Raw genomic sequence first — 15,574 nt, forward strand, 5'->3', positions numbered from 1 at the left:
CAGATCTGCGTTAGGAATTCTGCGCCATTTTGTCGCTGACAATGAGGCAACCATGGTGGTTGGTTCTACTGCTGTTATAAGAACACTTTGGGGGTTTTTAAAATTTTTCTTATACCCTGGCTGAAGGTGAAATTATCTCACAAATGGCTTCTACACTCTATCTAACCTTTCCCTCAATGCTCAGGAATAATACAAAGTGTGGGCAGGTTAATGTTTCCTCAAATTCATTGTCTTTCCCTGTTCACAAAATATCACATTTAGACTTCCAAGGCTGATATACCTATCACACATTTCACACTAAGCTTTCTTCCCTGTCACTTCTGTGATTTCCATTATTATACATTTCGTTTTTCTCCAAAGAGGCCCTGATTCTTTCACTTTGGCATGTTTTCCTCATATATTCTCTTTTCCAAGTCTCTAATTCTGGGCTAAATTGAATCTACTCCTGTTATAAACACTTCCCTGAATTTCTAGACAAATTCACAAGCAGCAGTTTAGAACAAAATATCACATCTGAGTTGAACAAAAGATATGTTTTGATTTAATGAATGAGATACCAAATTTCAGAAAGGTAATTTCTGGCTCCATAAATTTTGATCCAAGTTAGGTACCATCTTCTGTATTATAGTAATTTAATTGTTTTAATAGAAAGCCTTCTCTTTTTAATAAAGTTTACTTTGACATAGATTATTGACTTGAAAAGTGTTTGTGATATTCTATTTAACTCTGTTAACTGTGTTTATGGGGCACATAAATGTTACATGGGCTCAACCATCCATCTGGTGGCCACTTGCTTTATTGAACTTTAATCTCCAAGAGGAAATAAAGCTGTCTTGGTTTATTGGGTTTATATGGGGAGAGACAGCAAGTACTGTGTATGATAGCACCATTGACTCTGTATGTTTGTAAAGATCTTATCTGGCATTATGTGGAAGAAATAACTGTTGGCTTGAGTTGAAGATAAAGTATAACACTTTTTCTATAGAAAGAATTGTAGCTCTGGATAACAGCATTAGTCTTGCAGGCCAATAAAATGTATATTTGATATACCAATTTTAAAACATTTATGGTGTTCCTCTTGAATTCCCACACTATTTTGTGGTACATGAGATGTAACGCAAGCTTATAGAGTGACACTGTAGCAGTCGCATGATATAACATTATTGGTTTTAATTAGAAGTTTCTCTTAGCAATAAGGCTGATGGAGCAATAAAAATGTCCTAATTTCCCTTGAGAGGAATTTGTAGGAGACAATCTTCAAATGCTCAGTAATTCCACTCTACATTTTCTAAATGGCAAGTGAATCACGAAAGGTCATCTTGCTTTCAGACTGATTTCGCTGCTTATTTTAATTTTAATCTCTGCCTCCACTTGAAGTTACCTATGAAATGAATATAGAAATTTTCATTAAATCTACATAACATTTTATTTCCCTGACCTTTTCCTGTAAGGAAAGTCTTATAAATTACTTAACAATGGTGAAAGATTTGGGAATCAGAAGTAACAAACATCCACTTATTTTGCTATCTTTATTGCATAATTAAATTTAAGCAAGTAGGCTCTTGTATTTTTTCCTTTTTATAAAGGACAATTTTAATATTTATATTCATAAGAAGGAAAAATCTGAAAATTTATACTTAGTTTTACTCCATATTGTCCACAAATGACACATAAATGAGATTACAGTTTAGATTTTTCCAAAGCTGGTGATACATGAGATTTGAGTGACTTCAAGGATCTGGAAGTGCCAAAAAATGCTCAAAAGCCTAGAATGTACACCTTTTCCTGTGTATTACTAAAATTTGGAGTAAATGTTAAAAATGTATGTCAGTGACTCAATTGGTCATATTAATCAAGTTTTACTTTTAGAAAGTGGTTATGTTGGGCCTCTTAGAGATACCCTCATTTTTTATACTTTTAGCTTACAAGTTTCCTTTCTATATTCAGAGCATAGCAAAAGTCATTTGTAACTGCAAATGGGGATATAGGATCATTATGTATGTTCCACATATGGGTGTTAGCTAGTATGAGAGTAGAATCATTTTATACATAAAAAGTTGTATTATTAGAAATTGCATATTTTGAACTTATAATAGTTCTAAAATGTCATGTTTTATTAATTGTTTATTTCAAATTGAGAAATGTTACTTTGCCTAACAATGTTTTATTTTGAACAGTCATTAAGGCAATTTTGGATAAATGGCTAGTTTACATTTTTTGTGTCTAAAACATTCTGAATTTGACTTAAAATTTGCCCTAAAACTATCTTCCCATTGGGACATCTACCATGAGACTAAAGGAACTCTTTAAATCTCATAAGCTACTGAATTTAGAATGTATTTCCCTTTGTGTCTAACAAAAATCCACCAAATCATTTGGAATATCCACAGTAAATGAATTTAGTTGTACAATTGGGTAAGAAATAATGGAACAAGCAGTTAATATCTATTAGTGCTACAATGGATCTGAATTTGCCCACCAGCAAACACTGGAAAACTTGCCCAAAGATTAGAGTTTTAAAATAGTAGATATTTAACCCCTAAAAATAATATATTTCAGATGACCTTATACATTGTACAATAGTAACAATAATAATTCTTCCATCTATATTTTTTAATGGTATGTATCTATTTGGTATAAAACATTTGAACACCATATAAATACATTGATGAGGAGTAACCAATTGGTATGGTCTATTTACTTAATAAAAATACTCTCAGTAATCTGTTTTTGTCAAAATTCAAAGTATTTTAAAATAATTGTCTGAAAATATAGTAGGAACCCCATGACATTCCTTCCTCAGCTAATTTATGGATGAATTTGTTAGCTTATTTTCCACATGTCTCCTGATTCCCTACAATATAGAAAGTTGGATGACTCTGGATGGCAAGACCAAAATTAAGTACTCTATTTGCTGAATGCATTTTCTTGTCAAAGTAATATGTCCTTTCCCTCCCATGAGGAAGATCTTTGGATTTTCCCATGAACTTGATGTGTCTTTTTTTTTTTTAAGTTATGTTTCATTTTTGTTTGTTTGTGTTTATGCTTCTCTTGTTTCTATTGCAGTTTGGCCTTGGTATTACCAACCTACAGTTTTTACTATATAAAAGCCAAAATAGAAGAGACAATAACTCAGGCCAGATGTAAGTACTGTGAAAGCCACGTCAGGGTCTATTTGTTATCTCCTAGTCTCAGATGTTTAAATACGTCTAGATTTTGGAATACCCAAGGCTTATATATTTTAGTAGGTGTTATTACCAAATCTACAGCAATGATTCTAACCCATTCCAAACATGCAAGGAACAAGAAATATTCTACATGGATAGAATATGAGCAGGTACTCCAGTCTCACTGGCAGTCCCCACCACCCTTCCCTGCCTTGCTATGTGCTCATAGAATCATTGCAGTGCTGTGTCCTCTGTTGCTGTCGTTTTAAGGGTCTGCTAGCTGATGTACAATGTTTCACATGCTAATTATCAACATGGTCTCTACTCATGGCTCTGTGCTAGTAAAGCTTTTCCTTTTCTTATCTTTCCTTTCACTTATTTTTTTCTGTTGCCTTTGGCTAGAATAATATTGTGCTTGGCAATTAACTTTCTTTCCATAATCCAAATTAATGTCTCAGTAACTCAAACTGATTTTTTTTTAATGAGCATCATTTGGAATGTGGAGTAATTATGAACACTAGTGCATATTTCCAGTCATTGTTCATCTTTGTTTGGGGTGACTAGATTTAGTAAAGTAAAATGACCATCATATCCTTTGCATACTGTTCATTCATTATTAACAACCTAAATTTTTTCTGTTAGGATTAAGAAAAAAATATGTATATAGAATATATTTTGTAACATCTGGCTTGAGAATAAACTAAAGTTTCCTTCATTTCTCTATTGGATCTTTTTTTTTTAACCTCTACAGGCCTGGTGTTCATAGAATATTGTGGTATATTATAAATTTATATTTGCACTTTCACTTAATAGATATGATGGTCTTTTAACAACCAGCAATTTTGCATGAGCTAGTCCTTCACTTGACAAATGAGGGATAACTAGTGAGTCCTTGATGATTGGTAAGTGCTTCCATTAATAGGCTGATATCTTGGGTATTTGCACCTGCATTAACCACTTCGCAAAACAGACCCTTGAAATAACCACAGTACAGAAAGGGTAATCTAGTAAAATTACCAGGACATACCTTCCAGCCTTCAAAAATGTCTTTTTTTTTTTTCCAGACTACAGCTGTACATAAATGAACCTTTGATCTATGCACAATATTTTTATTCAAGAAAGTCATTGAATAAAATATTGTTTGTGACCCCCTTTGCTTTACCCTCTTTTTTTTTTGTTTCCCTGCTTTCTCTTTCTGATGGATTTTCACAGCAAAAAAGGGCAAAATGAAGGGCAAGTATTTTCTTGTTGCTCAGTTTCTTTCTCTTAAGTACACTTGACATTTCCACTGATATTTCCATTCCTACTGGATATTATCCTCTGTGCTTCTCATTTGCTAGATTCTCCTCCACAGTCACTCAAACCTTAGCAGCAAAAATGGGGAAGAATATGCTTGCGTTTTCATATGCAACCTGTCTCATGTTCAAGTTTTTTCATAAAATTAAAATTGTGTTTTTTATCCTTCTACTTACTAATTCATACCTAAAATGAATAATGTTATTAATTGACTAAATACATTAAGTTTATTAAAATCATTTTTGTATCATAATATTGGTAAACTTTTTCTATTTTTATTTGAAATAAAATACTTAATGTAACATTGATATGAAGTTTTCTTTAAAAGATATTTGATTATACTGTGGTTAGTAAATGGGAAAAATGTAGACTGCATTTTATCTGGTATAACTGTTGTAATCAGGTAGTTAAGTAAATCCATGATATGGCATTATTTCTATATTGGGAAGCATTAAGGACCTTTATGGTTTTTAATTTGTTTCACCTTTTGGATGTAAGTAGTCTGTTTTTATTTTTAAATTTTTCTTACTAGGTAATCTTTTTAATGCATTCTTATTGTCATAGAATCTTGGAATGGGTACTTGTTGTTTATTTAATCTGTGACATTATCTTTGCAGATTCCGAAACCCTGAAGCCAGATAACTTTGAAGAATCTGGCTATACATTCATAGCACCAAGGTTGGTTTTAGGCTTTTCATGTTTTGCTTTCCTTTTTTAAAGCTTTTTGGTTGGGTAAGTCCTTTAACAGATATTCTAAATTGTAGTCAAGACTACTTTGGGTTAATCCTATGTCAAATTATGAAACCTAGGACAATGACTTTTTAAAAACTGTACAATATCCTGGTTATACATTCATTTATTCATTCAGATACTTACTGAATAATTGCTATGTATAATTCAAGCATACAATGGTGAATGGGATAGATGTAGGCTTTGCTCTTATGGAACTAAAAATATACCAAACAGTAGTGGAGAATTATGTATTTATGCATTTGTACTTTGAATATATACATTGTATATGCACACATATATATACACATATGCAGAAAATATGACATATATTTATCTCACAAACATACACATACATAAGTATACATAGATATGTGCAAATACAGATGTGTATGTTTGTGTAAACATTTGGAAAGTTTGAAACTCATAATTGATTTTTGTTTAACACAGATTTCTGGGGCACTACTTTAATATTGTGACATTGCCTCACATGATTCTCCACATGAACCTTTTTCTCCTACTCAATTTTAATTTTCTCATATAATCTCCTTTCTTTATCCCTAATATGTAGCTTTTATGCCTACCTCTCTTTTCTATGATTATTTGAAACTATGCAGTAATCCATGAGTATTCTTTTTTTCTTAGCTTGACTCCTACTCTATAGCACACATATACAGCATTCCCATTAGTGGAGGATAAAATATTAAATAGATCTCAAAGTTTGTATTATTGATTTTTCAGGCTTATACTTCTTGAAGAAATTATTCCAAGAACCCCAAAGGGCTCATAAAAATTGTTCTCAGTGATTACTTTTATTTTTATGAAAGCAAATTTCTGAATTCTGATTCTACTTGAAATAGGGAGTAAATGTAACATTTTAAAAATTGGCAGTTAAAAAGCTCTCTCAGTAATTCCTCAAAAAACTAAGAATGGAACCACCATTTGACCCAGTTATCCCACTCCTCAGCATATATCCAAAAAAAATAAATAAATCAGCATGTTACAGTGACATAACCACATCAATGTTTATAGCATTACAATTCACAATAGCTAAGCTATGGAACAAACCTAGATGCCCATCTACAGAGGAGTGGATAAATAAATTGTAGAATATACACACAATGGAATATTACTCAGCCTTAAATAAGAGTGACTTTATGACATTTGCCAGTAAATGGATGGATCTGGACAATTCCAGGCTAAATGAAATAAGCCAATCCCCAAAAATCCAAAGGTTGAAATTTTTGCTGATATGTGGAAGCTAAACCATAATAAAGGGGGAAAGATGAAGAAGAGAAGTTTATTAAATTAGACAAAGGGGAATGAAAAGAAAGAGGGATAGGAATAGGAAAGAGAACGGAATAAATCTAACATATTTTTCCTATGAACACATATGACTCTATCTAAGTATACCCCACCATCATGCTCAGGGTCCTCATTAGAATACGATATATCCTATGATTCTATAATTTTATCAAGATGGATTTTAATGTCATATATAACTAAGAAGAACCAATAAAATAAAAATGAAAAAATAAAAGGTAAAAAAATACTCAGCTTTGGAAGTGTTTTTGGAGTGTTCCCTTCTGCATTCTCTTCCTCCTCTTTCTTGATGTCACACTGCTGTGGTTCTCTTACTCCCTATCTGGCTCCTCTGCTGACCACTCACATGAGGTTGCTGCAAAGGATGCTTGTTAAGGTTCTCTTATTTGAGTCTGCCTTCACACCACAAGCTACCATGCTTGCCTGCAGTGTAGGGTGATGGCTCCCAAATCTAACATAATGGCCACAATGTCTAGAAGCAGAAGTAGACATTATGAGCAGTTTATTGACATTACATCACAACACAGAATCACATGTATCCCTATCCAGACTTTGTCTACCTTACATATTTCAGTATGAGATAGTCATATCTCATGGAAACTTGCAGGAATATTTGTTGATTATGCTTCAAATTCCATGCCTTGTAAATATCTCTCCTCTTTGGAGGCTCTTCTCTGTGTATTGTGTCATGAAGGAAATACCACCCTCCCAAATGGCAGTCTTGAAACTGTGTGTTGCCCTCAACTGCTCCCTTGCCCTTAGATCCAAGGGCTCAGCACTCACCACACTGTACCACTTTTGCCTCCTGAGCATCACATGCATCTGTCACTGTCACCTGTTTTGCATTGTTCAGGTACTGCTTTTTTGCCCCTTAGATACTCCCAGCTCCCTCCAACTTCTCCATACATTCACATATCCACTTTGCTTCCCAGTCCTGTATTTATTCTGAGACTATTTTAAAATATGAATAATATTTTTTACATCGACTTAATACTAACCAGTTGCTGTATATTGTCCTCATGACAGTCTTTACTTTATATCATAACTTCCAAGTGCTCTGTTACCAGGTCTCATTGTACCAATGTGGTCACCAGCCTCTAAATCAGGGGCTTTCAGACCAGCTGCCTGTTTTATGCAGTGAGCTCTACTGGAGCACTAGAATAGAACACGTGCTTGGTTTTTTATATTGTCTCTGACTGCCTTTGCTACAGAGGCAGAGTTGAGCAGTCCTGGCACAGATGTTAAGGCCCACAGAGCCTGAATCACTTACTCTGTGACCCTTTGAGAAAAAGTTTGCCTTCCCCTGCTCTAAATTCTAGACACACTAAACTTCTCCCAGTTCCTAAATCCACTGTTTTTATTGTCAATGTTGTTGCTTTTCTTTGCCATCTTCCACTTACTTTCTTTTCTATTTTCTACAGTACATACTCTATCACCCCACTCTAGACCTCAGCCTCAAAGCTTCTTAATCAAGGAATTTCCTTTCCATCTTCATTAGATCATGCGTCCCTGCTGACTGCTTTAGAGAGTACTACAGTTCCCTTATCAAAGCACTGACCACATTTCATTTTATTGACTTTCCTTGATAGAGCCACGACTATGTCTATTTGAATTACCATCCAATGCCCAATATCAAATCCATTGCCTGGCATGCTATAGATGGTGAATAAATATATGAAGAATATTTTTAAATCATATGATTAACCATAATCCCTGGAATTTTATTAGCAGTTTTCACACACAAGTACATTTGGACAACTTTCAATTTGTTATTTCAAATAACTTAAAGCTACTAAAACCAGTTTCAACTAGAAAGAATAATATTCTCAGTGTTCTCCTTTATATTCCAAATATTAAGGATGACATTAGCTAGAAAAGAGGAATTTTCAAATAAACATTAACATAGCAAAAATGTAAGAAGAGATTAAAATTAGCCCTAGTGTGTTGACTAAACTCTCTCTGCATCTCAGATATGTTATCTCTGGAAAGCTTCTTCAATTCTCTCTGCTACTAAATAGCAGACTAATTTTCTCATTTTCATCCTAAGAGAGACAGAAAAGACGATAAAAATCCAGGTGCACACAAAGAGAATAAATACATCTCTCAATTCCAATTTCTAATTCTTAGGCAATAGATTTTGTATAGTCCATCAGAAATTAGCATATGGACTATTTCTGTAGCCTAAGTAATATTTGATAGCAATACAGAAACTTTAATTTGCTTAAATTGAATTCATGTGTGTGTTTAGGAGAGGAGCCTAAACATGGAAGAATTGTAGCTTTTAGGACAAATTAATGAGTGTCCACCTCAATATATGCTAAACCCTGTTTTGAACAGAATATTTCCTGTTCTATAATAACAACTCTATAATAAATTAGTATTATGATCCCATTTCACAGATCAGGAAACAGTTTTAGATATGTTAAATAAGATGAGATTTGACCCAATTTTCTTGTCACTCCAAGCTATTATATGTACATTGAAGATGTAAATGCAAAGGGATCTCAAAGAACACCCAGTACAATTTTTGTAGGGAAGAGTTCTTGAAAAAGTAAGTATCAAATGTATACTCAAAGTGATATAAAATTGGAGTGAAGGAAATAAAACTAAGAATAGAGATATTTGTGTGGCAGTTGTAAAGTTTTTTCTGATGCTATATTTAATGAGAAACAATAGGGCAAGCTTTAGAGCAAGACTGTACATATATGAGTCTGCTTTTCAGGTCTTCATTTTTGTGGCTATTACTCAAATTCTGTATACCTTAGTTTTTTAATTTGCAAAATAATACCTACCTTATAGAGTTCTTATTACTTTAAATAAGATAATGCCTAGAAAGTATTTATCATAGCTCTTAATAAGATATGAACTCTAAGTAAGTATTAGTTATCTTTAAAGTTGTAGTAGGAGGTAGTAGTAGCTGTATGAGGAATATTATTTAATAAAGGCTGTTTAAAAATGTTTTAAAATAGCTGGCAAATTTGAGCATAAACCATTTTTGTTAATTCCTAAATGAATTATTGGATCCTGATTAATAGAAAATGGCTTCAGTTTCATTCAATTTTAAGACTGCTATGAAAGGAAAACACTGAGAATGTAAATGCATGGAGCAAGATTCCAATCTTTAAGAGGCATGCAGTCATAACTTTGCAGAGGTGACCTACCACTGGCAGAGCCGGAACAAAGCAGCAGTCCCTACTCAGAATTCTTTTCTTGGCTGAGAGGATTCCAGGCAAGACTGGAGACTTGAGAAAAGAATAGCAAACTTTATTAGAAGGGATGGAAAAAGTGACTTAGGGAGAGAGTGGGTCCTTTGAAAGGAAAGGAGGGCCTAATCCTGCTGCCTTCCAGTATTATTGGGGGGTGCCAAGGAGGATTCCAGAGAGTCCCACTCAGGTCCACTTCTAGATTTTTGATTGACAGCAAGACTGCATCAAACTTCTAAGTCCCTACTGTGCATGTAAAAGGTCCAGGGCAATTCTAGGTCACTTTGGTCCATGCTGACTAGTTCTAACTGAAATCTGTACTTACAGATTTTATGATTAAGGGAATTATTCTGATCTCCCTGAGTTTTAGCACTCAGGGAGTAAGTGGTCTGTGGATTGGTTACAAAATTGATAGGATAACCTTGTTCTTCTTATTAGCATTTCAAGCCTGGGGATTACAGGTTGTTTGCTGAGCAATGTAATATATCCTAGTGACTTAATCTAGGCAGGGCTGCAGGTAAATTTCTTTTTAAATAAAGCATCCAGAGGTCAGCACAGTGGGGTCACATTATAGAATTCTTCCCTTAAATACATGTTCTGCTGCACACATCTGTCTATTACCTATCAAGAGAGCATGCAAAGTCTAAAACATGGATTAATTTTACTATTTTCTTGGATAAGCAGAAATAAGCAGGAGTTAGGATGAGAAAGAAATACCAATATGTGATAGCCTATAGTTAACTGCTAGATTATGATATATGACCTACATTATACTTACTCTTGAGCAGAAAGTAAACAAACTCCCTTTGGATATTCTAGAAATAATTTGCCAATTTTTTGGAATATAATAGAATTTATTGAAAAATAGGAAAAGAACAAGGACATAGTAATAGTAGACTTTCTCTAATTTGCCAAATTTCTAACACCATAGTTCTTTCAAAGTTCCTTCAGGTTTGTGGTTAATTTCAAAGCCATTTACATCACAAATCCCATTAATCAGAAATACAAAATGACCAAAAGACATAGCTTTCTGGCCTTGATGGAATTTTAAGCAAATTGAAGTTTTATTTTTTACCTTTATAGTCATCTGAACATTTCTCCATCTTATCGCCTCATCTACACTAAGGAATTTTCTTCCTGAGAGAAATTAATAATGATCAATGTGCAAAAATCTGATTTCTTCTTTTCAAGAAACATTGTCATATAGAATGTGTATTAGGAAGGTCTTTGCACGTTTCTGGGGGGAAATGGCTTGGCTGTTTTGTTAACCACAGTTATTGCCACCCACTGTCACAGCATGGCTCCTTTGGGACCAGAACTTAAGAAAGGATGATTGATACTTTTTGAGTTTTCAAGCTCCCAGCCTTGTGGGGAACAGTCATTAGGCTCGCTAACCAACAATAGTGCAGGCTTTCTAGTCACACATTCTATGTCTCAAATAACTTCAGTCAGGCGCTCTGTGGTGTGTGATTCTCTGTTGTCCTCTGGATCATTCTTACAGGGGAACTCATTCCACCCGCTTCCCTTATATAAATTATTCCTACTTCGTTTCTATTTTGATTCAATAATTCTCTATTGGTAGTTTCAACATGTCCATAGCATTGCACTACTAAACATCAAAAGGTAGATAATATGTTTAGACTAGTTTAAAACTGAGCCACAGCTGAGCCTGCAAGGATTAAAAAAAAAAAAATTGTCTAAGTAGAGTGGTCACAACACGAAAAAACCTTCTATGGATAGAGGTCAAAGATGCTTTTGGCTTCCAGTTTTGTGGCAATGAAAGTTCACAAAGTGAAAATTCTAAGCTTATTTCGTGAAGGAAACACACTAGTTAGGGATCTGAAGATAGGCTTCTCCTCAGAGGAGATATGATATTAAGTGCCTTTGCAGAAATCTCTTTACCTCTTTGAATCTATTTCTTCATCTTTAAAATTTTACATATTTTTTGATAAGGTTATTTCCAGATAAAATGAACAAAATAATTTTAGAAATGGCTTGCAAATAAAAGTAGTATTCCAGAAGTGGTTTTATTAAAAAATATTTGCAACGTTTTGCTTAGCCCTTCTTAAACTTTGCTACCAACTTCTAATTCTGTGAGATCATAATTCACTGTATTAGTCTTTCGATTTACAGGCTGGTGTTATTTCTAAAATAGCATAGCATTATGGGAAGAAGTCAAATTTAGCTCTCTCAATATCTCAGAGTTCAAGTCATGTAAAAACACTTTTTTTTTTTTTTGAAATTGAGTTTTGCTAAGTTGCCAACCCTGCCCTCCAGCTCAGAATCCTCTTGCCTCAGCCTCCCTTAGTACCCTTGACTACAGATGTGTGCCACCACAGCTGGCTATACTTTCTAAACCTTGCCTCTTTTTGTAAACCAAGAATGTTGCATTGTTGTTGAAGTTCAAACAGTTTGTCTGTTCTGCTTTATTTTCTGAGGTTTTGCATTTGAAGATGTTTTCTATTTATTCGTATTTTATATTGAATATTTGATTATTTTTTTGGATGTATTAACCTACAAAATTATCATTGTTGAGTTTTTTTTGTGTGTTTACGTTGTCTTATGTTTATTCTAAATTTCCAAATCATTTCAAACTGCAGTTATCAAATTAAGGTTTGCAGAACCCCATGGGTTCCAGAGGGTCCATGTTATTTTCATAATGATATTAAATGTTGTTTACCTTCTTCCTTGTATTGATATTGATACTTGTGCCAACAGTGCAAAAGCAACAGTAAACACCATACCTAAATGTGAATCAAGCCAGTCACTATGAGCACTGGTAGCATTCGTAAGGCCCCAGGTGCAGCAGCTGCATGAGGGCAAAAGCCAATCTTCCTTTAAAATACACACAATTGAAGCCCTAAGAATCATTTAGTTTATAAAAGTTTTCCCCTATAAAAAGGGACAATTTTCTGTATTTTATCATTCTATTTGATAAAGCTAAAAGTATTTCAACATCTGAGAAGAGCTTGGATGCCTCAAAGAAGAGCACTTATCTGTTGTTTGAATTGGGAGATGAACTAAGTGCTTTTTGCCTTTTTAAAAAATGAAATGTTTACCTGAAAAAAATGGCAGACATTTTTCAAAAATGAATTAGTGAGACTTTTACCTTGAAGAAAACAAGTAAACATATTTGTTGCCAATGACAAAATCCAGGCTTTCAAGCAAAAAAAAAAAAAATCAGAATTTTGGGAAAGCTGTGTCCATGAGAGCAAGATGACAGTTTCCCAATACAGACCTAAATGGTGACATCAGTGGTGATATTAATGGATGCAAATTTTCAATATTATATAATGAAATGTGGCATCATTCGGAATTCCTACACAAATTATATTTTCCAAATAATCAATTTATGATGCTAGAAAATAATGTATGATGCTAGAAAATAATGGATGCATAAGAGATTGATTCAAATGCAAGATAGAGGATCAAAATTTTATTTGCGACAACATAGCTTCTTCATACATCAAAACAAAATCTTGCAGTTGTTCAAATGCAGAGAATACTTGTCTGCATTAATCTACAATTAAGTTAGGAATTAAAGATACAAATATTTAAAACTTGCCACTTTTTCATAATTTTTAAATATAATAACTTCTCTTATAGTCTTAATATAATGGATTTATTAATATTTTAATGGACATTTAGATTTCTGTTTTAATTTCTGGAGGAGAACTATAATACCTTCAATATGCAATAGTTTATTTAATAAAACAAAACCTGGATTTTTATAATCTCACCACTTACTGACAAACTATTCTTCTGTTATGGAGATGAGGAAATAGAGGTAACAAGGCTTACAAAGTCATGCATCTAGTAAAAAGGGGGGAAAATATTGTTTCTGCTACCTGTAATTACCCTGTAAAGTTTTGATTTTGATACCTAATATTCTAAAATATATTTTTTCAGAGATTATTGCAATGACCTTAAACCATCTGATAACAACACTGAATTTCTTTTAAATTTCAATGAGTTTATTGATCGAAAAACTCCAAACAACCCATCATGTAAGTATATATTAATTTGCAGTAATTGCTTAAGTGTGGCTTTTTTACCCAGAGTGGTTAAATCATGGTTTATATTGAACATTATGATAATTGTATTAATTTATTGGTGTGCTCATTTACTTATATGCTCTATTAATTTTTTATGGTAAAGTTAACTATTTGATCCCTCTCCCTTCTTTCATTTGTCTCCTCCTACTCCCTTCTCTCCCCCCTCTCTATATCTAAACAAAGCACTTTATCACTTATCAAAGTGAAAACCCCATTTTCTTAAAGCTGTCTCTAAATTTATCACATACAAGCAGAAATGACTTCTTAGTGCCTCCATAGCTCAGATTTGCAAATGACTTCTAGGAACCACTCTAAAAACATATCCTGGGCAGCTGAGGTCGCCACTGATCCTACCTTAACAGGATGATTCCAAACCTTTCTTCTCAGTGAAAGCTTACTTTATTGAACCACAGCCTTCTAATGTTATTTTATGTCATTCCCTATCAACAAGTAATAAGCATGCCCAAGAGAGAACTGAAATAAGGTTGTTTAAAGGTACTTGAATTGAATAACAAAATTAATGTAATACTCTCATGTGAAATCACAAATTTATCATAAATGTTTATCTTAACTTATAATCTTCAGAACACCATGAAAATTGGAATCACTCTCTTTTTCTACTGCACTCCTTAGGGAAGTGCAAATATGTTTTTAAAAATGCTTTCTGTATGATCCATAGTGTTTTTGTCTTTTCTTCAGTCTCTTCCTTTTATCTACCTTTTATCTGCCTCCCTTACAACCAAATAGGAAATAATTGAGATAAATATGTATATAGTGAAGAACAGAAAAAAGGATAGGATTTTTTAATTGTAGAAAAGAGATCATATATGTGAACTTAGATTTTTTAAATGTTTTTTTCTTTTTTTTTATCAAATAACATTAAACTTGAAAAGTAGATATCAGCCATTGAAATCTGTGATCAAAATAGATTGTGCTTTGTAAAAGTACCTATACTTGGTCCATAAGTGAAATTACAATTCTTCCTAAAGTCTAAATGAATTTACTAACTTACCTAAATGTTTATTATATAGATTTATTGTTGTCCTCACATCCTTCCTCCTTCTCATTTAACTATTGTTTATGAGAAACTAAGTGTATAAAAATGTAAAGGGTAATGCTGATAATTTATATATTGTATTTAACCAGCTTCAGAAAACATATTTCAAGACACTTGGGGCACAGTGAAATGATGAGCAAAATTATAAAATTGCTTATAACCTTGATTTATATTACAAATTAGAATAATAGTCTCATTTGTTTTACCTAAAAGGATTGGAGACAATTAAAATACACAATTTAATTTCCAAGTGGGCTATTTTTAAAAGTAATGCAGTTTCTAAAATAATGTAAGATAGCTCCTAGAATGAATTGAAATTTAGTCAAAAATATGAATTAAATTGATCCTCCAATCCCATAAGAAAGAAAAATTAAACTAATTAAAATGTTTCCAGCCTATTAAACTTCTTACAGTAATTGGATATTAACTAATACCATACCTTACTTATTTGAATAAAATGAGATTGTGAAATAAATGGGAAATTTTAGAGAGGGTATCTTAGATTGTTTAAGAGCTTCATGGGCTTAGAGTAGAGGAGCAAGCAGAACAGGAAGACAGTAACACTGTTTAAGAATGTATTAATTAACCTTCAGTCCTCCGCATCTATTCCCTTCTTTATCTTGAATTTGCATTGATATGCTCTTTGGGTACACAGAAAGGACAACTGCATCCTGTGCTATTGAACCAATACAGTAGGTTCCAGAACCCAGTCTCAGAGGAGAGCTGATCTATGATGGCCAATTT

The 15,574-nt window shown here is 33.2% G+C and overlaps 1 protein-coding gene across 14 annotated transcripts in view; it reads left to right on the top strand.

Annotated features, from left to right (window-relative positions):
- Cacna2d1 (calcium voltage-gated channel auxiliary subunit alpha2delta 1) overlaps nucleotides 1-15,574 on the top strand; it is a 467,177-nt gene that overhangs the window by 424,962 nt on the left and 26,641 nt on the right. For 9 of the 14 annotated variants that reach the window (XM_058585488.1, XM_046464140.2, XM_046464142.2 and 6 more), the window contains 4 exons: nucleotides 3,067-3,143; nucleotides 4,380-4,400; nucleotides 5,081-5,141; nucleotides 13,628-13,725. In XM_058585488.1, coding sequence (XP_058441471.1) covers nucleotides 3,067-3,143; nucleotides 4,380-4,400; nucleotides 5,081-5,141; nucleotides 13,628-13,725 — 257 coding nt within the window. The remainder of the gene's footprint in view (nucleotides 1-3,066; nucleotides 3,144-4,379; nucleotides 4,401-5,080; nucleotides 5,142-13,627; nucleotides 13,726-15,574) is intronic. The other 5 variants (XM_046464143.2, XM_046464144.2, XM_046464150.2 and 2 more) reach the window with 1 other exon arrangement.

This window comes from Marmota monax, unplaced genomic scaffold, assembly GCF_021218885.2.
Source record: "Marmota monax isolate L192 unplaced genomic scaffold, Marmota_monax_Labrador192_F-V1.1 WCK01_AAM20220418_F8-fsc00065, whole genome shotgun sequence".
Classification (NCBI taxonomy): domain Eukaryota; kingdom Metazoa; phylum Chordata; class Mammalia; order Rodentia; family Sciuridae; genus Marmota; species Marmota monax.